Raw genomic sequence first — 27959 nt, forward strand, 5'->3', positions numbered from 1 at the left:
GGGAGAAAAAAAACTTCCAAACAAATGGTTCTTGTCTTTAGAAGATCACGCAAAAAAAAAAGAGATTTTCAATATCAAATTCCCCCCGCATGCAGCTCGGAATATGACTCGTTCCAAATGCTGAACGGTCTATGAACTCTCTGCACTATTTCGCCGCAATTAGCTTTAGCCTTATTCCATTATGATAATAATATTGAGCGGGAAAGCAGTTGGCGACAGATGAAAGGGGCCATTAAAGCCACAGCGGGCGGGATTACGGCTAAAGAGCCATTTTAATGCAGGTTCATTGGAGTCAAAATTACAACTAATACAGTATGTTGACGTTACCTAGAACAGATGATATCTACAGTGCAATAGAAGAGGTTTGTTTGTGCAGACACGTGCAGGACTATGATATCGATTCATGGCATTCCTTTAAGTCAGGGGTAATAGTAAATTGGAGAGAAACCACCCCATAAGGAGCAGAGGCCAGAAAACCATGCTTGCCACTTTCCCTGCTCCGACCCGGAGGCCCAATACTCACTGATAGAGTCATGAAGAAGAAGCTAACAGGCTAACGGGCAAAGCTAACTGTGGGCTAGCACCACTTAAACAGTATTTACAGCCAAGTTTGAGTCACAAAAATTATCTCCATTGTGTAATTGGATGTACAATATCCCTCTCTCCCTTTGTCTTTTCTGTCAGCGTAGTATTTACTCTCACGGGCAATTAATGAGTAAAAAAATGTAACATGCTACAACACCTGCAGTGGCGCTTATGGCCTCTAGGGGCTATAGTTCTGCTTTAACCGAGCAAATTCTCTCCAGTTGGGTTTATGGATCGTTTTCCACGTGTTCTTGACATGTTGCCAACACTTTTTCTTTTGGTTTTTTGTCACATTTTGTTGCTTTGTTGTCACTTTTTCATCACATTTTTGTTGCTTTTTTTGTGCATTTTCATCCTCATTTTCATCTCTACGACACCTGCAGTGGCGCTTCTGGCCTCATGAGTTGACTTAGTTCGAAATTAAATGTTGCTGGAGTGACCAATTTCACTCTCTTTTGCTTGCACCACTTTATAAACACAGCAACTTGATTAGTCTCTTAACACATTCAGTGGTTGGGTACAGGGACCCCTTGGGGTACTTGAGGACTTAGCGGGTGATACTTGAAACTATTTCAGATCTAAAAAGAAAGTGGAAATGAGCATTATTTTGAAAGGAAAAGCTATATTTTTGCCGTAAAATGTCTAGTTTGGAGAGTGTTTTAGGTTTACTTTGAACATAACATTGTCTTTTTAATTAGAAATACTCTTGTTAAAGCAGAACTGAGTAAATCATGCCCATAGAAGCCATGAGCACCACTGCAGATGTCATAGCATGTTGCGGTTTTTTTTTTAACTCATTAATTGTACGTGAGAGTAAATACTATGCGGACAAATGAATATCATTTTTTCCGCTCAAACTTGGCTGTAAACATTGCTTTAGTGGCACTAGCCCAAAGTTAGCCTTGCCTGTTAGCCTGTTAGCTTCTTCTTTGTGATTCCGCCAGTGTGTACTGGTGGCTCCGACCCGGTGCAGGAAAAGTTGCAAGGGTGGTTTTCTGACCAGAGACACCAGGGGGAGATGAAAGACCCTCCAATCATCCCGTTAACACTTGTATTACCTCCAGAGGGACTTCCAAAAGGATTTATAAAGGTAAACACGTTACTCAGTTCTGCTTTAAGTGCTTTCTAAAATAAACCGCAACAACTCTTGGGGTACACAGAGTACCACTAAAGTGTTCAAGGAGTCCAAGAATAGGTCCAAGTCTTATATGCCTTGATTCCTTTACCTCCCTTCACAAATTGGAGCAGCAGCTCACAGTTTATAGACGACCAACTCCACCTTTCACAACTGGGAAGCGGATTTGGCTGCCATAATGTGATTTGAACTGCTTTGAGCTTCTGAATCAAGATATCATGTCACATACTCATGAAATCATACAGTATTTGGAGTGGCATTTTGCCTTATTTGCCTGTTTTAGTAACAGTTCCGCGCTCTGCTATACATCACACGGTAAAACTGGCCACATTCTTGCCAGTGCAGCCTTTAACAATACCTGACGGTGACTCACCCAATGCCGCAAAACACTCAACCTTGAACCCAGTGCGAGCTATAGGTGCACAAGCATGTCATGTTTAGTCCCTGCACCTTCCCATTAAATTTAATAAGCCCCCTTGTAATCAAACTAGCTTACATGCAGAGCCGGAGAGCCGTTCCCGTGGGTGCAAAACGTACAGGATGTCCACGCTGGAGCAGACGCCATCCCTGCAGCACGAGCGGTGACGTGAGCGCCGAGGTATTTCAGCTTATTAAGACACAACCGTGAGAGATGGGGAGGACAGTTTAAAATATACATGTTTTATCAGGTGCGGAAGACGTTCTCTGGAAAACACGCTGAGTCAGGAGGCTCTGACTAAAAACAATGTGCCGTTTGGATCGGCGAGAACAAGCTGGGGTCTACCCGAACGCTGATGTGTTGCGGATCGCGCGCTGTTAGAAGATATTACCGTCGCTGTATTTTGATCCAAATTCCAAAGATGTCGAAACCTCAAGGTCTAATTCCTCCTTTAGGGAACGAAGGGAGGAAACGAGGGAGGTAAAGCGAAATGAAATTTAGGGGAGTTCATAAGTTCAGGCCACGGCAAATTCATAAAGTGAAACTGTTGAAATCTGAAAAAGTAGTAGTAGAAGTGGTTGAAGGCGCAGTTGTTGTAGTGGTTTCAAGAAAAGCTTTGTTTACATGATAGGAGGAAACGCCTATTACTTTAATAAATGATTCACTGATCCTGTGTTGCATCAATGTTTCACCAAGATCTTGTATCGATGATGGGTGAGTGTGACCATTACGAAAAGCCTTCTCCAGCACATCCCAAAGTTTCTCAATGGGGTTAAAGGGATATTTCAGGGTTTTTTACATAGGGCCTCATTTCCTAGTTATCCAGAGTGTTGTTGATTTCTGGAGATATATATGTTTTTAATTCATGCAGTCCTTATATTTGAAGAGTTTAGTGGTGCTAGGCTAGTGCATGTCTATGGTAACTAGTAGCCTGCATTAAAAACCTCTTCAAAATCATGGGGTCGTCCTCCAAACGTTGCCATATCTGATTTGTAGAAAGCTCCTTTGTGAATTCCACGTGTAGTAATGCCGGCCGCAGGTAAACAAACTACTGTAGATCCGGTAACCGAGCAGATCACTCCGCCGCTGCGCAGCTTACAACCAGGAAGCTGATGCTGCTCAAATATAAGTTCTTTTAAATGCAAAAAATATTCAGTCAACACACACATTTATATCAGTAGTCTGGTTTTATAAGTGATTTGCCTCAGATGCTTGGGTCACACTGTTTTTAATGCAGGCTACTAGTTACCATAGACATGCACTAGCCTAGCACTAGCCTAGCATCACTTAACTCTTCAAATATAAGTACTGCATGAACTAACAAATACATATATCTCCACTAATCAACAACACTCTGGATGACTAGGAAATGAGGCCCTATGTCAAAAATCCTGAAATATCCCTTTAAGATCTGAACACATGTGTAAAAATGCTCCCAGAATCCTGGCATTGCCATCTTGGAATAAGCCCGTGCCATCAGGGAAGAAGAAATCTATTGATGGAATAACATTGTCATTCAGGATGTTCAGGTAGTCAGCACTTTTTTGGGTCAGGCAGTGTCATTTTTTAAAAGTCCAATTACCTAAGTTAAAGATTCTCACCCAGCTCTATAAGGCAATGTTACTAGAAAGAATCGCCATAAACAACTGCACGGTATTGGCAGCAACAGATGTTAACAAAGCAGTTTGGATTCATTACTAACACATCTCCAAATACCAAAACTCCGGCCAAAAGAGTAATTTCTGATTACATAAATATGACACAGGGAGTTTGAAAAGTTTCTGCAAGCTTTGCAAGATTTACTACACACAAGCATGGAAGCCTTTTCCAAAGCAACTGATGTCACAAGCCCAGCGGTTGCCAGTTTTGGTCCGCAAATAACCCCCGCTTCTCCAAACAGCATCACTCAAGTGCCTTTGCAACCCGGACAGTGTGGTAAAAATAGGTAATTTGAGAAATGAAGCGTGCGTATCATCTTGTATGACAACAAGAAAAGAAAAGGGCTACAGTTGGACTATCAATCACAGTGCGGGGCTGCCAGATATCAGATTGTACTGAGATATTTACACAGGCAAGCGTTCTGTAGTGTCATTACTAAGACAACAAGGCGAGTTTGTTTGTAGAGCGCATTCATACACAAGGCAATGATCCACTACAAGCAATCGTAGTATAATAATAATACAATACAGGGCAATGTGGCATTAACATGACATAACAAATGTCCTTCTTTTGCTTCCTTATTTGTTCACTGTCATCCACTATCTCCCAAGTTCAAACCAAAGTCAAAGTGTGTTCTCAGCATAGTTTGTGCGGACATGTGCTTCTTCCCCTCTCTTGTGGTGACCGCTCTAAATAAAACAATGAAGACGACGCCAGTGTTGACCGAAGGTTCGCTGCAGTCAACCCAACCTCTAAATGAAACAATAGTCAAATATTGCTGGAATTTGCTGTCATTTTTAATGGTCAATAACTTAGTCAATGATTAGTCGGCGCAGTAAATCTCCTGGGTTAATATTTGTGAATCTGAACAATCATCTTTAGGTTATCGTTAGCGCTTAGCATTCTGTTGCATAGTGAAACAATTACAACATCCTTAATTTGAGGTTTAACATCGTCTTGCTATGACTGTATGCGCTTGAAACCACTGTCTCCTCCAAGTGATAAAAATATCGGTGTGTTTTTCAAAGCCTATGGAAACATACCTTGTTTGAATAGCATGCATAGCAGACTGTCTAAATCAACCAGTGCCATCACTTTTAAGAGTTTTTGGCCTGCAGGCTTTATTTTCCTTTTAGAATAGACAAGACGGTGCAGCGGGAAAAGGGAGTGAAAGCGAAGAGAGACAGCAACCAAACAAAAAGATGTTTAAAAGTATGTTTGTTTCTAATAAAGTGGAGTTTTAGTCAATTTAAATGAGAGGCCTGTTGGGTGTGACGGTGTCAATGATTCAAAAGCTCTGGAATACTTCACTTACAGATCATTTTTTAAAATGTCATCACCGTTCTATCACAGTTATGCAACATTGCCACAAAGTCAAAGCCATGCAAAACTTAAATGTCGACTTTTCTGTCACACTTTCGCTAAATATCTTGGCGTTCGGGGTTGTATTTTACAGCTAATTTTCAGAAAGCACATCACAGTGAATTGTAAAACGTCCCAGTGGGCCAATGCAGCATTCTTTGGCTTTTTAAATAACACTCCGAGGGGCAGTATAACTTCACGGTGTGGATTTTGGTAATGACCTCATGTTGTCCTGTGCATGTGGAATTTTTTGTGGGAAAAAAAAGTTGGGAGACTTCTCACTTTTGGGGGAAGAAAGTTCAGATGTGAGCAAAAAAACGGAAAGCAGATTTTTTTTTTGGAGAGAGGAGATACTCTGTGCGATCGGAAATGATGGGGGAGTGCAGGCTTCTTGACCCTTTGACCGCTCCGAAGTCGTGAGAACCAATTTTGAAGCCATGTGCCTGCAAGACCTCTGAAAACACGCTATATTAATTACAACAACACGGGGCTAAGCAAACTGCATATAGGCCTTGCTAAATCTACCAAAAGAAAAATTATCATACCTTTCCATCAGTGCTTGTGGACCAGTGCCAACTATGCAGCCTATAAAGCACCCCTTAATACTAAAAATAAGTCCGCCAAGTATGTTTTGGTATGGGATTTCAAGCACTCGCTTCATTTGAGGACAAAAAGACCCGAGCACAAATGAACTGGACGTATAGCCTGTGTGTTCCCGTGGGAGAAGTGAAAGAAACTCAAAACCAAGTGCAGTGTCCTCGAGGAAATGCCCATGTGCCCCGAAGCAAGACACAGCCTCGAAGCGGTTGTCAACACAAGAACAAAAGCATTTGATACTGGAGAGCAGCCAGCTATAAATCCCCAAGTGGACCATTCAACATCCCAGCACACATCAGGAACTCGAGCACTGCTTGGCCTCTAAACGTGGCTCACTGGACTATAATGAGCATTAGTTTGCTGTTTCTGGATCACAAATATCACAGAAATGTCACTGTTCCAAGTGATCCAGAGTGTTGTTGATTTCTGGCGATTTTTTTTTAAATTAATTCATGCAGCCCTTATATTTGAAGAGTTTAGTGGCGCTAGGCTAGTGCTAGGCTAGTGCTAGGCTAGTGCATGTCTCTGGTAACTAGTAGCCTGCATTAAAAACCTCTTCAAAATCATGGGGTCGTCCTCCAAATGTTGCCATATCTGATTTGTATATGTCTGTAGTTATAAGTGATTCGCCACAGGTGCACTGTACCTGGGTTAGACTGCTTTTAATACAGGCTACTAGTTACCATAGACATGCACTAGCCGAGCACTAGCCTAGCACCACTAAACTCGCCAAATATAAGGACTGCATGAATTTAAAAAAATATATATATCCAGGAATCAACAACACTCTGGATAACTAGGAAATGAGGCCGGATGTCAAAAATACTGAAATATCCCTTTAAGATCTGTACATATGTGTAAAAATGCTCCCTAAATCCTGGCATTGCCATCTTGGAATGAAAACAGAAATGTCACTGTTTTGGCCGTTTTCTTCCATTTCTAGGGACGATACCAAAATTTGAACCTTTTTAGTCGAAATGTGACGAAATGGGTATTTTTTTACTGTCACGACCGTCCTTTAATGTTAATATTTGACGTATAGCCTAAAGGGAACGCCCCTTTTCGTCGCATATTGACTATCTGGCTTGACCATACACAACATCAACAAATCATAATACGGCGCAAACGTCACGCATCAGGCTGTTTGGAATTTTTTTTTTCCACAATTGACTTTTATAACATTCTTTTATGGGACAAACATACATTTTCCCTAAAAACTATTTACTAAGACCTTCGTCACTATTTTACCCACAGGAGTAGCTTCATTTACAGCTGCTTGTATCACTGTGTTGCAAACCTGTCTGGCGCACATGAAGTAATATCAATGCCAAAATCCATGAAACTATAATCCAATTGCCTCATAATGCGTCCTAATCTCCCTCTCTGGGTTGTGCAAAATGGGGAAACCGCAATATCAAAACTTTTACCTCCGACTTCCACACCACGAAAGCGTGAGAGCAGGACGGGACCACCTTCTTCTGCAGCCACCTCCGCGGCGAGAAGAGCGCGCCGGTGCTGGCAGAGGACGCCACGCCGGGGCCCCGCACCAGAAACGGCAAATCCCCCGCGGTATTCCGTTTGGCGCGCTTCACCGGGTCGTATTCGAAGTGGAAGTTGGACGAGGGCGAGATATCCAAAGGGATGGACGGCGTGGAGAGGGACGGGGTCATCGGTTCCTTCGGAGCCCTGGCGCGTAAAGATGGTTTTGACGGAGGCGCACCTGTATCCAAAGTGGGAACCGCGCTCGTCCCGTCTGTGCCGCAGTGTCGGATTATCGCAGGGTCTAAACTCCGCGTTTGACGTAGCCTGCGCTTGGCCAGAGCCTTGGACGCAGGTGAGGAGCACGAGAAGACGCTGTTGAGGAGTCCTTGAGCGGTCGACATGTCTCCCCCCCTCCCCAAGTTTTACGTGTCTCTCCGTCAAAATGTCACAACTCCTATCCCATCTAAAGAAACGCCAAAGTGCGCGCCCGGGCCAAAACGCGCCACATTTTTTGTCGTTTCCAGATGCAAAAGTGAACCTCTCTATACCCCAAGGTCCCGGAGTGCGTGTGCGCGTTCCCCAGGAGTGTGGAGTGGAGTGAGAACACGGTGTGATTGTGAAAGTGGGATGTGGCCAGCCGCGGTCCGTTCAGACGAGCGCCTGGCTTCAAGCGTCAAGTTGCAAAATGTTATTGTTTTGAATGCAAATCTCCATGGGACGCGAGAGTTTTGACGCGCGCCAATGGAGGTTTTTTTTTAATGCGTTTGTGGAACAGCATTAAATTACATTCAGATGGGGATGAGAGGTGATAACATCTGGTCCGCTGCATTCCATAGAAACAGACTTGAAAAGGCAGTATAGGAAAAATGGAGCAGACTTTTATAAGTCAGTGGAGTAAAAGTGTTAGGCCTTGTGTTTTATTGAAAGGTGAAACATGACTCCAAGATGTTCACATATTGGATGCAGGCAATATTTGTTTTTGCATGAATTAGCAGAACCACTTTTGTACCGAAAAAAGTTTAGGTACTGCCGGTATCGGAAAAAATGAAGTATCGAAAATGGATACAGAGAAATTGTTTTTTTTATATATATATTTAGATCCAACTTTTGATGCTGTTGGTTTTTCTTTTCTTCTCCCATTTTCCCCCAAAATTATTCCACATTAGTGCTAAGTGACTTGTTTACCTTAAAAAATCCTTTCCGTAGTTCCTCTGGGGGTAATACAAGTGTTAATGGGATGATTGGCCAGAAAACCACAATTGCAACTTTGCTGCCTCCGGGTCGGAGCCACCAATACACACTAATGGAATCACAAAGAAGAAGCTAACAGGCTAACGAGCAAAGCTAACAGCGGGCTAGTGCCAAATAAACAGTATTTACAGCCAAGTTTGAGGGGGAAAAAAATATCTCCATTGTGTAATTGGATGTACAATATACCTCTCTCCCTCTGTCTTTTCTGTCAGTGAAGTATTTACTCTCACAGACAAGTAATGAGTAAAAAACCTTAACATGCTACGACACCTGCAGTGGCACTTATGGCCTCTAGAAGCAAGAGTTACTTACTGCTTTAAAATGTTTCTTGATTTAGATTATGATTTAATCCAAGTTTTTTACACTGGTTTGGTCCCAAGCCAAGTACTTTATGATGTGGTACTTGGCGTGGGTGGTCCTATGGTTGAGTTCATGCATGAATGACAGCCACACTGTCAGTCGAGCCCCCAGGAAGGCAGACTACATGACTGCAGAAAGAATCATACGCCTCATTGAGACAACTCAGCGTAACAAGTGATGCTAACTTGTTATTTGGGGATAGAAACTGTGTACCCTTATACTTTCATGAAGTACTTGAGATGACACTGGAACCTACTGCAACAAACAGATTCTGACCTCAATGCAATGCTGCAAGCTCTACTTTTCTTACGCAACACTTAAAAAGGCTTTCCATATTTTTATTTGAGTTATGCCGTTCATGGCAGCAGCCTCTCTCTGGGGGGCGAACGTAGAGGGAACATACCTCGCATTCCTGCCCCGACACCCTGTCCATCTTCATATACATGCTTATCACTATGAATCACACCCTACCATAGCTAATTTTACCACATGCTCCGAGCGCCCATAACAAAAGCACCCGTAAGCCGCCTATGTCCACATTTAGAGTCATAATGCAACTTCTCGCTATATATTGCTGTAATTAAGTTTATTTTAATTGAGTTGGCGGAGCCCCGATGGACGGCGGACAGGCAGCAGGGCTGGTCATGCATAGGCAGCCAGCACGGTTGGAAATAGGCACATTAATCCTTGCCTTCCATAATCCAAAGGGTGTCTGGGAATTACAGGCCTTCTATTATTAGCCTAACAATAACTGTATGCTTGGATTATTCGGCCGTGTTTTGTCTTTGTACACCTGTGCCGCTGAGTCTGTTTGGTTTGGACAGATGAGGGCTTAATTCAGAGGGAGATCGGTGCGTGTCTGTGTGTGTGTGTGTGAGTGTTGGAGTGCGCACGTGCTGCAGTGTGTGTGAAAGTATGGGAAAAATGAAAAGAGACAGAGGGGGGTGAGCGGGCTGATAAAGGAGCTTATGAAGTTGCACTGCTTGACACACACACACACAACTCAGCGTGACATGATACCCGTAAGAGCTGGAGGAGATTGGACGCCGGCTTTTGGGGGGGGGGGGATTAGCAATTAAAAAATACAACGACCACAACTTCTGCTGCCGCCTTATCCCGCAATACGATCGTGATTATAAAGCCGCTGCAGGTCATACCACTTATATATAATTCATCTTGTACACGATCACTATATATTACCAGAGCTATGGAAAGCACAACGAGAAAGAATTAAGTGTGGCCTGTGTTAAGTTTCTTTACTGAATCCAAAGGGCTTAAAACTTATGCCGTTGAAGTTAATGATTTTCCACTACCTGACCCAAAAAACAAGTCACCAACTGGATTTGACTGACTGCAACACTGTGTGCCCAAAAGAATGAGATCAGCTGACTAGCATCCTGAATGACCAGGTTGTTCCATCGATGGATTTGTTTTTCCCTGATGGCGTTGTGAAAGAGTGGTTCAGGGAGCATGCGATGTCATTTACACTACAGAGTCCAGATCTTAGCCTCATTGAGAAGCGTTGGGATGGGCTGGAGAAGGCTTTGCACAGTGGTCACACTCTCCCATCATCATTACAAGATCTTGTAATCTTGTACTCCTCCTTCGGCCAACTGTCAGTTACTATCATGATCATTTTGGTTGTGTTTCTTTCTTTCTTTCTTTCTTTCTTTCTTTCTTTCTTTCTTTCTTTCTTTCTTTCTTTCTTTCTTTCTTTCTTTCTTCCATCCTTGCTTCCATCCTTCCTTCCTTCCTTCCATCCTTCCTTCCTTCCTTCCATCCTTTCTTTCATCCATCTTTCCTTCCTTCCTTCCTTCCTTCCTTCCTTCCTTCCTTCCATCCTTCCTTCCACCCATCCTACCTTCCTTCCATTCTTCCTTCCATCCTACCTTCCTTCCTTCCTTCCATCCTACCTTCCTTCCATCCTTCCTTCCTTCCTTCCTTCCTTCCTTCCTTCCTTCCTTCCTTCCTTCCTTCCTTCCTTCCTTCCTTCCTTCCTTCCTTCCTTCCATCCATCCTTCCATCCTTCCATCCATCCTTCCTTCCATCCTTTCTTCCATCCTACCATCCTACCTTCCATCCTTCCATCCTTCCTTCCACCCATCCTACCTTCCTTCCATTCTTCCTTCCATCCTACCTTCCTTCCTTCCATCTATCCTTCCTTCCTTCCTTCCTTCCTTCCTTCCTTCCTTCCTTCCTTCCTTCCTTCCTTCCTTCCTTCCTTCCTTCCTTCCTTCCTTCCTTCCTTCCTTCCATCCTTACTACAATGATAGTAGATACTTATATATGTGCATTTATAAGAATATCCCTTTAAAATACAACAGAACTTACTTTTTGGGGGGATGAAGTTCACGCAGTGGAACTTACAATAACCCAGACGATTACTCCAGCTTCTTTCACCAGTGCACTCCATCACCGGTCCACTCTCCGGACACATCTGAAGTCTGCAACGACGTGGAAAACATTTAAAGGGTGATCATTTAACACTGCTGTCAATTTATACGAGTCGTGGCGAGCGTCTGCAGAAGGGGAAGAATAAATCTTTGTTCGGGCCCCATGCACACTGGCCTTATTTGGGTATACAATGGAAGAGCCCGAAAAAAATCACCTCGAACACTTTCAGAAGCGAAAAAGTCTTGCCGTTTCCTGCGCCTTGGGTCCATGGCTGTCAGAGGTGTAAGGTCAAAAGGTCATTGAAATCGAATTAGCTCTCCGGCTACTGACTGTGCTGCATACCAAGCTATTTTCAGCCTGAAACAATTTACGCATCAATGTTTTAGCCCACTTTATCTATATATTTGCAGCTATACATTTAAGATCCATGTCTTTTTGTATATTTTTGTTTGTGTGGCCTAAACCTGTTCTTTCCCTCCATGGATATCTGGCTGTGAGAGCTCTGGCCTGCGATTGGAGGACTTGTTCCATGCTCTGTTCTGGTTGGCTGCTCGTCCTTGGTCCTGATTGGTGTGGTATCGGAACGCCTGGCCCCCAATCAACCACCTGCTGCAGCCACACCTATAAAAGCCCACAATTTGTCATTTTCGGGGCTGCTGCTCTTTGTAGCCAGTATGCCATTTTGTCTGTGTTCCTGTGTGTTTAGAAAGTAGTTTGTTTTTCTAGGAAGACTCGTTTTTGATTTCTTTAAGTTGTGTCTCCTGTTTTGTTTAGGTCTTGGCCTGTATGTGACACTTGTTTTAGGTTTAGTTACTTTGTTTCGGTTAACCTTTGTACATACTGTAAATAGCCTGTTTATTTTGTTACACATCCTTTTGTTAAGATTACCTTTTACACTCCTTTTTAAAAAATGACAACTTTATTTATCCATTTTACATCTTGGTTTTTGTTACAACTTTTATCTTGCAGAGCCGCGTTGTAACAATCCACCATCTTGTTTCAATAGAAGATTTAATTATTGAGACAGTGAGAACGAGAAGGGTCCTGAGCTGTATTAGCTACAGGGCAAAACTGTACTTACAACTTTGTTTTTCAGTAGTCAGTCCCAAGTCAGATTTGATAAGCCGATAACATTGAATTGGCAGAATATAATGTTCTTGAAATGAGATACGGGCTGGCAACTGTTGCAGACTAGTGTCCCACATATGGGCTAAATACTGTGGGATTTTCTTAGCAGGGAGCTAATATGTGGCTCACTTCATTTTAATTTGAAACATATGAATGCATGCGGATCGCAAAATAACATGTGCAAAAGTTGGAAAGACGTTTCATCTTTCATTGAGTGATAAAATACTGTGTCTACTGTTTGGAGTTCCTTCAAATGTAAGAGAACTGTATGAGATGTCATCATTGCACATTGAAAAACATCACAGGCAGCTATTATATATTATATATATATAAAATGCATTGATGTTGTTTTTCAATTTTGGGTATTGGAATTCCAAGTTCTGCATGTTGTAGGCTATGGCGAGTGAAAAATAAAGCATTGTTTTTTTATCCTTATTTTCATCGCTTTTTTGACGCTTTTTTTTTTTTTTTTGGAAGAATTGAGGCTTGAAATTACACCTTGAAATGCATACATTCTGCAACAAGTATTGTGGAGATATCAATATACATAATAGTTAACTTTATTATTTACGACACTACGCTGACATCTGGTGGCCAAAGCATGGAAGACGACAACAACAAAAAATATGCGGAACTAAATAAGTATCCATCTGACCAATCACGTTCGCCGCTGTGACGCTCCTGACGTAGCTCACGGTACAAGAGAGTAGCGCCGCGGCTTCCTGTGGTTAGCAGACGCGGGCTAGCTCTTTACTGGGACGGAGCTTCTGCAAACATGATCCCCGGTCTGCACTTTATGTTCCTGGCTCTTAGCTTTGCCTGCGGGACAGCTGTCAGCGAGAAAAGTCTGGTGTATGTCACCGTGGTGAGTATAGTTAATTTTTTTAATTTGCCATTTTTATGTTATCATGCTAACTGTGGAAGACGTATGTTAACGTTCGGTAGTTTCTGTGTTTTGTCACCCATCACAACTTATTGGCCAGTTACAATAATCTGTTACAGTTTTATTTTTTTTAATATACATTTTTATCCAGTCTGTCAGCTCGTAATTGTAAATAACACGGTATAGCTAAAACGTTGAACCAGCAAAATAAATATTGCTGATTACCTGACAATCCTTCACATTCCCTGAGCACATGATTTCCTTGCTAGACAGAAATGCACATCAATAAAAGGCTGTCATTGAACGAAGTAGCACATGACAACATCAGCAATACCCACGATCAAAACCACTTTGAGGATCTTCATATTCCGAGGTTACATCACATCTAATCAATATTTCCTGCAAGCTTTCTGAGCACTTATCTAAACCCCTGCCTCTGACATATCAAAAAGTGGCACTTTTTTTTACACAATGGATGGGGAGAAGCTTCCCTGTTTCACAAGTGCGCTTTAGATTTTGTGAAGTATGTGTTAACAGCCCTGTTGCAGTTTTAGTAATTAATTTTAACGAGCTGAAGTATGTCAAAGCCCCTTTTGGTCAACTATGACAAGACACAAATAGGGAAACTTCCTCTAATATGTGTATGACCTCCCAAGATCAAGACGATGTTAATAACTTACTTTACCCAGTATGCCCTTTGAGGTGTTGACTACTCCTTCTTCGTCACCCAAACATCTCACAGCGATGTGAAAATTGCCCTTGCCCTTGTATTTTCTTCAGTTATTACATCATTAGTGTGCCATTGTGTCAGGCCAGCGCTGAAAGCAATGTATTGTCAAATTCAACAGCTTGTGATAAAGGGGAATAAGAAGTCGAGCATGCATACACCTCCCATTCTTCAAAACCTGCACTGGAAAGGTTAATCAAGTCCTCTGGTCAGTGTTTTCTAATGCTATGGATAGGATTAGCGCCTACAACAGGATATGCTCCTTCATAGCTTGATAAATGGCACACAGAAGTAGCTTTTAAACAAGCACATTCACACAAAACATGCTTTGTTCCCGCACACAATACCAATTACCAATCCTGCAATTTTCCACGCACCACTAAGTGTGACTGTACCTCAGCTGCTGTGGCTTCATGTTACTTAACAGGACCTGATAAGTCTTTAGTGCCCTCTAAGCTCACTCGCACTTTGTCTTAGCGCAGCATGCACTCCATTAGATCTGCACTGTTTCCAAAGCTTAATTCTGCAACAACATTCACATCTAACATTAAAAACATCGCAGGACGTTTGCGCCGTTGAGTAATAGAACACAGTCATTTACCCCATGTAGCACTAGCAAGGAAATGTGTTACAATAAAACACAAATAAGACTTCTCTTTCCCACGTCCGTGCTTCACTTCCTTTTCTGCAAAGTTTCACCATAGAGTTTGTGGTGAATGATCATTGTCTTCTCCTGCCCATAGCTGTTTCGCCATGGCGACAGATCACCCGTCAGAGCTTACCCCACGGACCCGTACCAAGAGAGCGCCTGGCCACAAGGCTTTGGCCAGCTCTCACAGGTAAAGTTGTTTTTTTGCCTCTGTGATTAGAAAAAGGGTTGTCACATTTAATGACATTGTTCTCCTTTTTATTGAAGTGTAAAACTGATTCTAAAATGTTCCCGCGTGTTTAGGTGGGGATGCAGCAGCACTACGACCTCGGACAGTTCCTTCGGAAGCGCTACACCGGATTCCTCAATGAATCCTATGACCGGCATGAGGTAACGTCGTGCTGTGCCCTGACGAGCCCTTTGACGAATAGACGCTTATTGATATTGACAATTAGCACTAGAAGCCCTTTTGCCACCAATGTGTTGAAAAGTCATCCCAGGTTTTTTCCCCTTTGCCTTAAACCGAGCCCTGTCCTCGCAGATCTCAGTCCGCAGCACAGACTACGACCGCACTTTGATGAGCGCTGAGGCCAATCTCGCAGGTTTGTCTCTACCATTACCACACTACTCATTATTATTCGATTTAATTTGTGTTGTTATTCAGGTCTATACCCTCCCAGTGGTTCCCAAGTCTTCAACCCAAACTTGAAATGGCAGCCAGTCCCGGTGCACACTGTCCCAATGGCGGAAGAGAGGGTGAGACTAGTACATAAAGGTTAACATTTTAAGTAGTTCCCATTTTCGAGGGCTTCTAAACACCGTGCATATTGGTTTCTAGCTGCTTTCATTTCCTCTCGGGGACTGCCCTCGCTATAACCAGCTTATGAAGGAGACGGAACAGACAGAAGAGTTTCTCAATGTCACCGCGGTATATGAGGTACTTTCTATTATTGGTAGTCTGTATCGTCTCGTACATCGTTGACCAGTGCCTGATGTTTTGTTTCTTTTGCGTAGGATGTCATTGAGCTGGTGAGAAACAAAACAGGACTGAATCACACGACCACTCAGACTGTGTGGAGCGTCTATGATACGCTATTCTGTGAGGTAAAATGGAACTAAAGCATGCACTTATTTCTGCTTTTGACGGGATTTTAAGTATTTTCTTGTGTTTTAGGCCCAGCACAATCTGACTGCTCCAGACTGGGTCACACCTGAAGTCATGACAAAGATGAAATATCTGAAGGATTTTGGATTTCGGGTAACTCTCTTCTCCGCTGCTTTTGTAGTTGCTCGTCAGGTAATTTACGCATCATGACATAATGTTTTCTTTATGACAGACACTGTTCGGAGTCTACAAGCCGACCGAGAAGTGCCGTCTACAGGGAGGTTAGTTGTTAATACACTAGGCTAATCCCCACCACCCAAATGAATATATTACCTTTAAAAAGTTAAGCCTGTGTGTCTGGTTGCCAGGTTTGCTTTTAGGGGAGATCGTGAAGAATCTGACAGCAATTGCAAGTGAAGATTCCCGACTGAGGCTCAAGCTCATGATGCTCTCAGCAGTAAGTTAGATATATCTGCAGTTTCTTCAGCATTGACAATTCTAAGTGTTAATATAAGTGTTAATTTTCTGTGTTTTGTGACAGCATGACACCACGGTCACCGCACTACAGGCTAGCTTGAATGTTTTCAATGGAATTCAACCGCCCTATGCCTCCTGTCATATCTTTGAACTCCATAATAATAATGGGTGAGGACAATGCTGAAAGTACAATGTGTATATGTAAAATGACTGTTTAAATAAATGTTATGTTGTTGTTTTTATGGCAGTTCTTTCTCAGTGTCCATGTTTTACCGGAACAACACTGAGCTTTACCCACTGAAGTTGCCTGGCTGTGATCTTGACTGCCCCCTTGAGGAGTTTAGAGCACTTACAAAACCCTCTATTTCTGATGATCGGGATGCGGAGTGCCAGCTTTCTTCAGACGGGACGAACAAAGGTAATGTATTTATTTTACTTTTATATATAGAATGTAATTAAGTGACACTGTCCGACAAGGGGGAGTCATTTTTGTAATTGTAGAAGTTCCACGTATTTAAAAGAAAAATCTATAAAACCCACCATTTGCAGTGATTAGGTCCATCTTGATTACACATCACAGAAGAAAAAAAAATCACATCAACACCATTAAAGCCAAACTGCGTGACATTTCACCCTAGTACAAGCATTAATCTCACTATGGGTGTGTTATGTTGATGAAAATGAACATTCCTACAATGTTTGTCAGCCTGGAGATGTTTCTGCTTTGTTTGAACCAGCCAAACCTGCTTTGGAGGTTGGACTTTAGTTGTAAATACAATAGGTATTTTTGTGTGTCATGTGGCTTTCTTGGTGGTCGCATCACGCACTGTCTGAAGAACTGTTCACTCAAGTGGGCTTTGTTTTGACGAATTCTCATCAGAAAAGAACTGACTCTGCGATTTCTACCTCTTTGCAGAAGTGATCATTAGCCTCGCGGTGTCCGGCTGCCTGCTCTTCCTCCTCGTCGCCATGCTCCTCGCCGTCATCTGCCGCCAGACGGACCCCACCAGGACGCGGGGATACGAACACGTGATCAACGGGGACGAATCCTGACAGAAGTGCGAGCTCCTCCCTCCCAAATGCACACGCCGGACTCTCTGGGACAATACAGACGAAAGCGACGACGACGACGAGCTGTGACTTTATCGACTTCATGAACTGTGAGCGAGTTGCGGGAGGTTAAATTAAAACTGTTTGTGACGGGTCCAAACTAACCCCATTTCTGCTGGCACCGAGGGAGGGTGGCTAACTCTTGCCTCAAAAAGAAAAAAAATGTTTGTATAAATAAGTTGTAAGGTACTTTGAGACATGTACTGTATATATGGAAGAAGGATGTATAAACTAAAGGGCTAATTCCATTTACATTGTGCATACAGCTGCCGATTTCTAGGACTTGGTGATATTGTGCCTTAAAAATCTTCTTATTTGGACCATTCTGTTTCCTTTACTTCTTTCCAATGTGACACAAAGTATGACGAATGCAATACAAAATGATCAACTATGGGACTTCTGTTATACCAATTGTATTGTGCAAACCAAATAGACTATAGACATTTCTTTTGGGTGCTGTGTTTACAAAAACACACGTAGCTTTTTTGAGAAATGTCCGCCTCATTGTGAGAAATAGGGTAACTTCACGCACTGGATGGCGAGGCTAAGTCTTACCAAGATGCAATTTGTTTGTGAAAGTTTATATATTTAATAAAAGGTTGGTTTTGTTTAGATTTGTTGCACTTTGTTTTAGAAGCCCCAGAGTACGGAGTATTTTTACACAAATGTCGCTGTGTTTTGCGCTGCAGTAGGTCAGCCAGCTGCTTTGACTTAATTCGGATGTTCCTTATAAAGTCATTACCTGGTAAATTCAACCACATGATCCAATGCTTGCAGCGTAGGGAGAAAAAGGGGGGGGGGGAAAAGTCTTAACCAGCAAGAAGCACGCTGTCTGGAAGTTCAAAAGGCCATCGACTTCTTCCCAAAACATCCACACTGACAGTTACCTTTTTAAAAAGAGTGCAGTAGGCCTTTATTCGACATGGTAGTGCTTTTTTTTTTTGCATACATAATTAGTGATCTTTTACACGTTACATTCAGTATTTTTTCACTAAAAATGATCAAAATTATACTCACTGTCACCTGTTGCAAACAATTACACAAGTATCACACTGAACAAAAACGCCATTGAGTTGTTGCGATTGGACCGGAAAGCATGCACGGCGAAATTGGTGAGAGCTTTTGTCTTGTTTTGAAACCACTGATAGGCGATAATAAAGCTGTTTTTTAAATAATTCATGTTAGTATTTTACAGTTTAATTGGCATTTGTCAGTTACTATACAAGTCCCTCAGTCAAACAATAAAAAATAATGTTACACAATGTTCAGAAATATTGCTTACACATAATCAAGATGCTGACAGACCTACACAATACAGTGGCTTTAGGGAGTATCCATAACCCTTAAAGGAACAGGCCCCCGGTTATACTGAGATATGTTATATTAAGCTTAGACGAGTGGATGTGTAACTGTCTGGTTTTTGTGCGTGTGCTCAGTCGTGCAAATGTTGTTAGCATTTAGCCTCTCCCTCCCAGCATTGGAAGCTACCAAGCTGTTCCACGTTTTCCCTTTACAGTTAGCCTTCATTTTCTAAGCAGATAAAAAAGGGGAACTATATTGTAAGGCGTAATAATACCTTAGGAGCACTTCTACATCCACACATAAAAGTGAGATATTACTGCGCGGACGTCGAAGTGCTCCTAAGGTATTATTACGCCTTACAATATAGTACCCCTTTTTATCTGCGTGTTTAATTTTGTGTAACTAGCCTTGGATTGTGTAAAGGCTCACGTAACTGTATTTAAATCGGGAAATCATGGAACAGCTTGGTCACTTCTATCTTCACCCCAGTTCAGAGCTAAACCTATGCTAGGAGAGGCTAAATGCTAACTAATTTGCGCCATCAAGCTGCTATATTTATTCTTTAAACAAATCTACACTCAGGCTTACAGAGTGTTAACAAATGAAAATGAACACGATACACTTTTCTGAATGTTACCTGTGGGAAAGAAATGTATAGGATTTCAGGTTTAGTCGGGTGCATAATAAAAACGGAGCGAGGTCTGAAAACTTCTGAAGCCACTGTACCATACGCACACTTATTGGGATGCTAAATCAGCTCTGACACACACAAACACACACATAATCTTGTGCAAAAATATTTCCATAAGGAATGAATTGGATATGATCTAATGTGATGGCACATCAATATGTCCTTCCACAAAGGATAATAGTCAATAGTAAAATAGAGGATTGCCAAGGGGCGGGTACATAAATATGGTAGGAAATGACGTCCTACATTTGTTAGTCTATTTGGGGTCCTCTAAGTGCAAAATGTTTCAAATTACTTTCTGATTAAAAATATGACATCCTTTTATGTGAAACTCTTGGTATGTTTCGAAACTATTCTTTCGTTTCGTCTACGTCGCACCGTCTCAAAAGTCCTACTTACATTGACGGATCACAGTTCAGTTCTCGGTCAAGCCGGCGGCTTTGCTACACATTCGAAATCACTCGTTTGTTTAGAGTTCCTCTGCTTACAAAAACTCTTCAGTAAACTTCAAAGTCCATAAATAGAACGTCAATTGGTGTTGTAACCAAATACGAGAGCCAAGGCTTTTGACGGAAACGTTTGTTATGGTGACTACTGCTGTTTTGGCATAGTCTGTAGCCAAGCAGACTATTTTAGCTTTAGCATTAGCCACATTAGATTCTCAGAATGGATGTTTATCAATCAAGCATAGCATCATGACCACAGTGCGAAGAGTAACATGTAATTCCTTCATTGTCACACTTGCATATTTGACAATAAGATAACATATTAACCACCAAAGCTTATTTGTTTACTGTGTAGCAAAAAAAAAAAGGCAGGGATTGGAGAAGCAAAATTAGCCATAAATCTTCCCCTATTCTTTTTTTTTCTCCAAAGGTGCAGCTCTTGAGGTTTCATAGTGTTCAGTGGTCAGCATCAATATACCCTGGTCCGAGGAAGAAACAGTGCCTGTGTAATCCAAAAGCTACTATAGCAGATAGTTGACGAAATGAACACTGGTTCCACTACATTGGCAGGTGGTCATAATGTTATGCTTCATAGCTGTATTTCTACTTTATACAAAGAGTGAGAATGACATGGTAGAGAGGGTTTGGTCCCTGATGATTCCAGTCTTGAATGCAGAATGGTCGGCCATTTTAGCACTGCTCCTTGTGATTGTTCCATGCATTTAAAGCCACGACATCGTTCAGTCTGAATATGACCGGGTCCAGCATCCTCCTCTGAGTCAGTTTTGCGGTGTGCAGTAGTACGTCTGCGATCCACAGTAGTAGTTTTGCGGCGTGGAATAGTAATTCCCGTGATACTGGTTGCTATAGTTGTTATTCTGCGGCGTGGAATAGAAGTTGTGGTGATGGTGGTGACTTTGGATGTTCCCGTAGGCGAACAGCAGCGGGGCAGTGGAGGAGGCCGGCTGCGCGGACAGGATGGCGCTACAGTTGCGCGGGATGGAGCCGTACCAGGTGGACGCGGCGCCCGCTTGCGGGGTGGAGGACAGGAGGCTGGTGCGGTCCGCCCGGCTCGTGATGCTACGGGACAGGTCGTCGTCGCTGTCGTAGCGGCGGGGATTGTCGAAGAAATAGGCACGAGAGCTGAAGCTGTGGCTGTTGATCATGCCCCCAGGAGCCTGGAAAGAAGATCAAATATGTTTAATATGCACAGAAAAAGCAGAAAAAGATCAAAGCGTGTGAGTATAATAATGTTTGCATGTGAGTTGTCGGTTTACCAGGTTTTGGTTGGGCTTTTGGACTCGGAAGAAAACCACCACGAGGCTTGTGGGAAGCAGCTCCCAGAAGAAGAGGATGATTCCAAAAATGATGTAGGCTTCACCGGTGATTTCCTGCACATCAGCCTGCAACAAAGACGACATCCTATGAATAAATATTTAAAAAACAATACAAAAGTCTCCATATAACACAAAGAAATCTACACTGCATGACCATTTACATTTATTGGGTAGTGCTTTACTTTATAACACAAAAATAGTGTGGTAAAAGGATGGAAATGGAAGTGTAATAACATGAAAATCACTCATGGAAACAGGACACATGTTAGTCTTACTTAATTTCATGGTAAAAATAAATAAATATATATATATAAATAGTAATCACTAACCAAAAAATTTAAATTATCAGGAAGTATAACCTTGGTAATAATATGGAAAACCAGGCCTACATTATGCATGTTATTCCAATTAGCATGCGACTTCCATCCTAATATAATATTACTACTGTGCTGTAAACTAATATAACTAATAAACACATATTTAACACAAATATAATTAAGATTTAGCTAAAAATTTAACCCAGTTTTCTTTAGTTTGACCATATTATGCCTACAGTTTCACTTCCTTATTGGAGACTGACAGGAAGTGACATAGATGGGGGACAACAATTTTAAACTGTTGCCGTGCCGACCATGTTTGTCAATGGGAAAAGAGTGAGTCAAACTGCTATGGAACTTTACCTCTATCTATGTCACTTCCTGTCAGTATCTTAAAAATTCAAACAAAAATAACATGTCTGCCTCACTGAAATAAAATGATAGTTATTTACTTACAACAGATGTCATTCATTTAAATAAGTCATATTTTTAAAAGCATTCAAACCTGTCATCTGCACTTTAAATGGCAAAAAATTGATGTATTTATCTAGTTTTTGTATAATTTGGTAACTTGCAATGCGCACTACACCCATGTGCGCTTCTTAGCAACTAAAAATCCATCGTGGCACTTTGAACCCTGTCAATAATGTGTGGAGTATTTTGTAATCCCAACTCAAACAGGGGGGATATTGCACTGACAGCTGGTGCGGCCACAGATTCGAATAATAATTTGTAATGTCAGCTTATGCCCACACAGTCAGCACTAGGGGGAGAGTGTATCAGCCCTTTAGATCTGTCCATCTGAAATCCTATCATGTAGGTCACCACCACACGCACACACTCGCCTCGTTCTATTTATAGCCAAACAAAGCCCTTTACCCACTGAGCATCGCCTCCCCCAAAATCGCAAGAAACGAACGGAAGTTGGCCCGTCCAGAAAGTTTTCACACTTATTTCTGTGTTTTTATGTTGACAGACACCGGAAATGTCCAAACTGTTCTTTTCAGTCATCACCACGTGCAGTGAACAGAATTTGCCACATAATAAAACAGATAATGTAAGAAATGTGAAGTGTTTGTGAACCCACTGAGTTTCTGTGCAACGTACCTGATCAGAAACACTGTACCAGCCGTAGTTAAAAGGGTTGGGCTTGTCTTGTAGTGACAAAGACACCACCACCAGGTTGTAGCACGCTCTGGAGACGTATAGGAGAATGACTACAGCTCCTATGGCTGTGGCTTGGCACACTGACGTCCCCTGGAGGAAGAACACACCGTCAGTCCGTATCCGTGACAGGCGATTGAGTACATGCGATTGAGTACCTTTGATTCTAGGTAAACATTAGCAGAAGACATCTTGGCGATTTTGAAGATGCACACGGCGAGCGAGATGGCACATAGGACGAACAGGCTATCGTTGATGAGGACCCGCGCCAACACCGCATGTCTGATGGTGGCATCGCTGAAGAAACAAGATGAGAATGTTAAAAATTCATGTTTACAACAGCAACCAGAGATGAGGGGACACTAGGGCTGGGCACCGTGAAACAATACCAGTTTGGTATCAAATAAAAAGGTTTAGGTACTACTGGTATCTAAAAAATAAAAGAATGGAAAGCAGGTACAGAAAAGAAATGAAAAATCTTTATATTCAAGCTTTGATGTTGTTGGTCATTAAAAAATTAAAAGAAATAGAAACATTTGGGGGGAAAAAACATGGAAAATAAATGGAAAAAATGTGGAACCATAATGAGAAAAACTTACAAAAATTGGGGGGGAAATTAAAAAAGTTGGGGGAAAAAAATAATTAAAAAAAAATAAAAATTGGGGGAAAAAAGGAAAAATAAATGAAAAAATTGGAGAAAAAAAAGAAAAGAAATTTAAATATTTTGGGAAAAATGTGGGGGGAAAAAAGAATAACTTGGAAAGTCTTTTGTTTTGCCCTTTTGTCGTTAAAGTGAGTTTCTTGGTTTTTTCACCTCAAACAAATGATACAAATGTAAAAGAAATTCAATGGAAGGAAAAGGAATAAATCAACATCATTATCTCTCTATGGTTTGATATGACAAATAATTTAAAATAGGTATCGAAAAAGTATTATTCAGGTATCGGTATAAGTATTGTTAAAGAACGGGTATCGAAAAACATGTAACAGTGCCCAGCTTTATGGGACACTGTGTAAAATGCATACACAATGAAATAAATCATTAACAGTCTGCAAACTCATATGTATTCATTTTAAACGAAGGCCATCTTACCTTGGTGTTTCAGAGCGTTCCAGAGCTCTTTGCACCAACAATGCGCATGTAATATTCACCACCAGGAAAAATATACTTAGACTCAGGAACAACAAGCGCAGAGGGACCCTGGAGAAACAACAGAGGAAGTTGTTTAAAAAGAAACCAGTTAAACATGCATTCATATGTGGCAAGACTTACTTGTATTTATTGAGCTCGGGAGAATATTTTGCTTTGGCTTTGAACATTACCTTAAAGAAAAAACAGACAAAAAAAAAGGGCAGGTCAGGTGGGCTGCCTTGGGAGACGAGTGTGAACTTAGCAAGGCCCGTGGAGATTCTTGGGTCGTGACATGCTCGCAACAGAGAGGGGAAAAACAAGCAACGCGGCGCAACAAATACTTCATCAGAACAGTCCTGCAGTAAACAAATGTAAGCAATTTCTAAACTGCAGACAAGTGGTTTCTTCAGTGACTTACTAAGCGAACAGCAATCTCAAACAAACATGTATTCATCCGATTGTGCGCAAGTTCAGCCAGTACAAATAGGGGAGTTTGGCTGCCCTAGATTCACTTCACTAACTTCGTGGAATGATGTTTTTTGCATTCAAATGTCGGTGCAAAACAAGGCAGAAATAGTCCATAGTCATTTTCTCATATAAAGAACTGAAAACAATCCCATGGCAGCTCAACTAAGCGATATCCCCATAAGAAATGCCAAAATATAGGCAATTGCATGTATACATGACACATTAGCTTTCATTGATAGTCTTACGAGCTTTACTATGAGGTGCTGTGGGGAAGGTCTAGTGACAAAAGGCAGAAGGAAATCACAGGGTTTGGAGTTTGACTCATCACAAATCTCTGGAGGATCTGTGTCAGGCCATAAACTGTCACAATCATGTGGAGATACTCATTTGAATGTGTCGGGTTGCGAAAGCGTCAACAGTCAAACTCAATGCTGCATCAAAGTCACGCACGATGTGATGCTTTCACTGTCACTTTTTATTTTAAGCTGTTTTTAGAATCGCAAGAAATGGCGAGGCGAGGTTTTGTTTTGTGAATTGACGTTAGGCCTGACACGATATTTGACGTTCGATGTATTGAGGCAGCAAAGTATCGCGATAAACGATATTATTGACTCTAACGATACTAGATACTCTCAAGCATCAAAATGACAGTAGTCCTTTGTCCTAAAAGTGCATAATCACATCCTAGAACAGTGGTTACCAACGTTTTTTGTCTTTCGTACCCCTTTGGCCTTTCAGTGGTCAACTGTGTACCCCCTACCTCAAGGGTATTACAGTTTATTTAGAAAGTAATTACTTAAAAGTGGTATTTGTAAGAAAAAGCACAATGTTGCAGTCAAAATAAACCTAGAATTCTCCCAAAGCAACACATTTTATTGAAAAATATAGCTTTTCCTGTAAAAATGATGTTACATTTTCCCCTTTTTTCAATCTGAAATAGTTCCAAGTACCCCCTGCTAGGTCCTCGAGTACCCCCAGGTGGTCCCCGTACCCCTGGTTGGGAACTGTCCTAGAACACCACACAAGCTGCAATAAACATAAAATATAATGTAACTGCAACAAATAGGGGGGAATGCTAATAAATGTACAGACGATAAACATCGATCCCAAAAATGTATTGTTTTTCTGTTATTTTTGAACGATAATTCGATATATAATTGATATACTTTACCATTGGCACTGGAAAGTCATTCGGAAAGGTAGCTATTTGGGGATTTTGCAAGAGCATTACCTTAATTCAACTCCTAAACATTGCACGGACTTGAATGGCATAATATAGCACAAGGCAGGTTCTGATCTGCCTACCTGTGCAAACAACACAGCTCATGTTCACAATGGCAAACAATCCTGCCTCCATAGCAGAAAGTATGATGTTTTGTACCAGATAGGTAGATGATAACCTATTACTCAGGCCTCGGTGGACGAGTCACGAAAACCCCATGCAGGGAACCATAATTTACAGTGGACTCAAACGGCGTCCAGTGACACACACCAAATTGCTACCTATTCTTTCTTTTCCCTCCCCTGTTTTCCATACATACAATGGGTGGGTGCAGATCAGCTGACAGACACCATCAGTCATGTGACGCAGTGGTGGTTTCAAAACCTATTGGGGAAAAGTAGGCCAGCGGTTTGACGCGACGGCTTCCTCTTTTTGGGGGTAATTTTCCACACCGTTTCCTCCTTTTGGGACGTATAGAAGTGCTACTATTCCTACTATGTGAGAAAACAAACCGGTCTTTGACAGTGGGGCAGTGGGCAGGTGCTAAACAACTGTGACTGACCAGCTGTGTCCCCTCTGCCACCCCTCCCTCCCTCTTTCACGCTCTCTTTCAGGGGACGACAGCTTGGCCACTATTGTCCTCCTATCCCGGGACAAGCTTTTTTAACATGTCTCCCCTGGTCATGAGACAAGGTGGAGGGCCAGCGACTCTCAAAAAGGGCCAAAGCTGAAGTCCAGACATCAGGTCAATGGAGCATGTTAACCAATAACCAGCAAAGGGGTTTCTTGCAATAGCAGCAAAGAATTTCTACAGTTAAGTGCATCAATAAAATGGACCACTGCTTTTCAAACAACTAGTTACACATTAGAAAACAACGCACCACCTTCTATTGAAAGGAGCTAAACACAGCTAAATGTGCGAGGTCTTGAATCTCGCCTAATCCAGGATTAAGACATGCAGTCTGAACTGAACCAGGGCAATATTAATCAACTGAACAGGCTCTAAACTTAATATCAACTTAGATAACACCAGAAGAAGCGTGTCTATGCAATCATGATGACTCTTGTTAAACTGTGTCTAAGAGTATCCAAATAACTGCCTTTCTGGAGCTCCAAAATGCTGCAGTTCACTGATAACAATGTTTATTCAATTTGCTTTTCCTGATATCAATCCAGCCAGTGTGTAATACCCTCAACATTAATAAGAATTGCTGGGGGGAGTAGTAATTGCCCAAAACTAATTCTCATTTCGCAAACCCTGTCTTGCTTTATGTAACACACACACACTACCTGGATGCTGTGTAATTCAAAATCAATGGAGATGATTACATTGGCTTCATCTCCCATGTGAAAGCCATGGTATATTGAGCCGAAGTTAATTGTGTGTGTGGACTCTATGAGGTTTGCCTGTATAGTGCATCTTTAGGGGGATGCAGTAGTGGAGGCGGAGAACAATGGGTGGCCGTGAAGCACTGTGCAGTCAAATAAAGGAGCAGAATTGTGCAAAAAAAAAAAACACAACATGAACTGTGATGTGAAATGTAATTAATATAAAACCCATGGAAGTGCCTAGTCAGCTTTTGAAATCAGGTCACAGGCAAAGGCATACTGCACTCTCTTCCACACACAAAGGGATGAAGAAGGGGGTGTGTACCTACCTGTGTAAAGTATAGGTTGAGCAGACATAGGGTGAAGAACTGCAGGCAGACGGGACAGCAGTAAAGCACCCAGTAGGCCAGGGGCTGGAGATGATTGGCCTGCACCATATTTTGGAAGTAAAAGGAGAAAAGAGTGGTCCGAAGTGCAGCCCAGAGCAAGCACAGGAACAAGAACACACTCTGGTAGCTGAACCTTTTGTGGCCATAGTGCAAGATCAACCAGAGCTGCAGGTAGACGAAAATAAACAGGAAAGAATACAGGACGGTGTAGACTGTGGTCAGGCTTAGTTCTAGAGTGGGAGAGATGGCAGCTCCACCAGGGGGGGACTCCTTTTGTGAGGTAAACAACAAGGAATTGACCTCATCCCCCGCAGCAAACATCTCCTCTGACGCTTGCTTCAACGCATAACGTGCTGCAAAAGGCGAAAAAGACAGCAAACTTGGTCAGAGCTGTGTCAGATCCATCGCAGGCAGCAGCAAACAAAAGCAGTATATTCTGAAAAGAAGTGGCATATTTGGAGGTGCGCAGTGTTGTAGATAATCCGGTGCTAAAGTGAGAAAATAAATCTAAGGCAGTTGGTTAAAAGAATGGGAAAAGGGGGGACGAAAACAACAAGAGATCCCCCTGTGAATCCCTGCAAAGCTCCTCTGCAAAAAACAACTTGAGGGGAGAAAAGCTTTCAGATCAGCTGTGATGCAGTTTACGGCCCGCCCCCCTCTCTCTCGAGTCACGGTGAAACTGCTGCGTCACGGGCGGCCATTTTGGCTCGTGACAGACCCGCTTTCCGCTGAACGGACAGTCCTCAGAGCCAGAAATTTCGCCCAGTTTCCGAGCCCGAGCTCCAGAGTGAAAAACAACCTCACGCCCACTTACGCAGCCTCCGAGCTGGTTGGTTTGCT

The 27959-nt window shown here is 42.1% G+C and overlaps 3 protein-coding genes across 3 annotated transcripts in view; 1 reads left to right on the forward strand and 2 right to left on the reverse strand.

Annotated features, from left to right (window-relative positions):
* The window catches only part of LOC306982057 (rho GTPase-activating protein 6-like), a 66454-nt gene extending 58690 nt beyond the window's left edge, over positions 1 to 7764 (reverse strand). The window contains exon 1 of the mRNA XM_079581829.1: positions 7184 to 7764. Coding sequence (XP_079437955.1) covers positions 7184 to 7639 — 456 coding nt within the window. The 5' untranslated portion in view covers positions 7640 to 7764. The remainder of the gene's footprint in view (positions 1 to 7183) is intronic.
* A 5321-nt stretch (positions 7765 to 13085) lies between these two features.
* acp2 (acid phosphatase 2, lysosomal) lies at positions 13086 to 17914 on the forward strand. The gene is made up of 13 exons (XM_079581848.1): positions 13086 to 13236; positions 14725 to 14820; positions 14934 to 15020; positions 15172 to 15232; positions 15295 to 15386; positions 15469 to 15567; positions 15645 to 15734; positions 15805 to 15888; positions 15968 to 16016; positions 16104 to 16192; positions 16277 to 16380; positions 16461 to 16630; positions 17129 to 17914. Exons 1-13 carry the CDS (start codon positions 13147 to 13149, stop codon positions 17263 to 17265), a joined length of 1248 nt encoding a protein of 415 aa, XP_079437974.1. The 5' UTR covers positions 13086 to 13146; the 3' UTR covers positions 17266 to 17914.
* A 2498-nt stretch (positions 17915 to 20412) lies between these two features.
* Positions 20413 to 27753, reverse strand: gpr137c (G protein-coupled receptor 137c). The gene is made up of 7 exons (XM_079581847.1): positions 27060 to 27753; positions 23853 to 23902; positions 23673 to 23780; positions 22738 to 22876; positions 22523 to 22672; positions 21039 to 21164; positions 20413 to 20939 (listed from the first exon to the last, which is right to left on the reverse strand). The coding sequence occupies exons 1-7, from the start codon at positions 27438 to 27440 to the stop codon at positions 20541 to 20543; spliced, it is 1353 nt and encodes a 450-aa protein (XP_079437973.1). The 5' UTR covers positions 27441 to 27753; the 3' UTR covers positions 20413 to 20540.
* Positions 27754 to 27959: the final 206 nt, after the last annotated feature.

This window comes from Gobius niger (assembly GCF_951799975.1).
Source record: "Gobius niger genome assembly, chromosome: 23".
NCBI classification, from domain to species: domain Eukaryota; kingdom Metazoa; phylum Chordata; class Actinopteri; order Gobiiformes; family Gobiidae; genus Gobius; species Gobius niger.

What these genes read in the sequence shown, in the direction of transcription:
- acp2 (XM_079581848.1), top strand. Translation starts at nt 13,147, where the DNA reads ATGATCCCCGGTCTGCACTTTATGTTCCTGGCTCTTAGCTTTGCCTGC. An exon ending in GAAGTGCCGTCTACAGGGAG is followed by an intron (nt 16,017 to 16,103) that starts GTTAGTTGTTAA and finishes TCTGGTTGCCAG; the next exon opens with GTTTGCTTTTAGGGGAGATC. An exon ending in GAACTCCATAATAATAATGG is followed by an intron (nt 16,381 to 16,460) that starts GTGAGGACAATG and finishes TTTTTATGGCAG; the next exon opens with TTCTTTCTCAGTGTCCATGT.
- gpr137c (XM_079581847.1), bottom strand. Translation starts at nt 27,440, where the DNA reads ATGTTTGCTGCGGGGGATGAGGTCAATTCCTTGTTGTTTACCTCACAA. An exon ending in CCCGAGCTCAATAAATACAA is followed by an intron (nt 23,781 to 23,852) that starts GTAAGTCTTGCC and finishes TTGTTTCTCCAG; the next exon opens with GGTCCCTCTGCGCTTGTTGT. An exon ending in AAAAGCCCAACCAAAACCTG is followed by an intron (nt 20,940 to 21,038) that starts GTAAACCGACAA and finishes TCTTCTTTCCAG; the next exon opens with GCTCCTGGGGGCATGATCAA.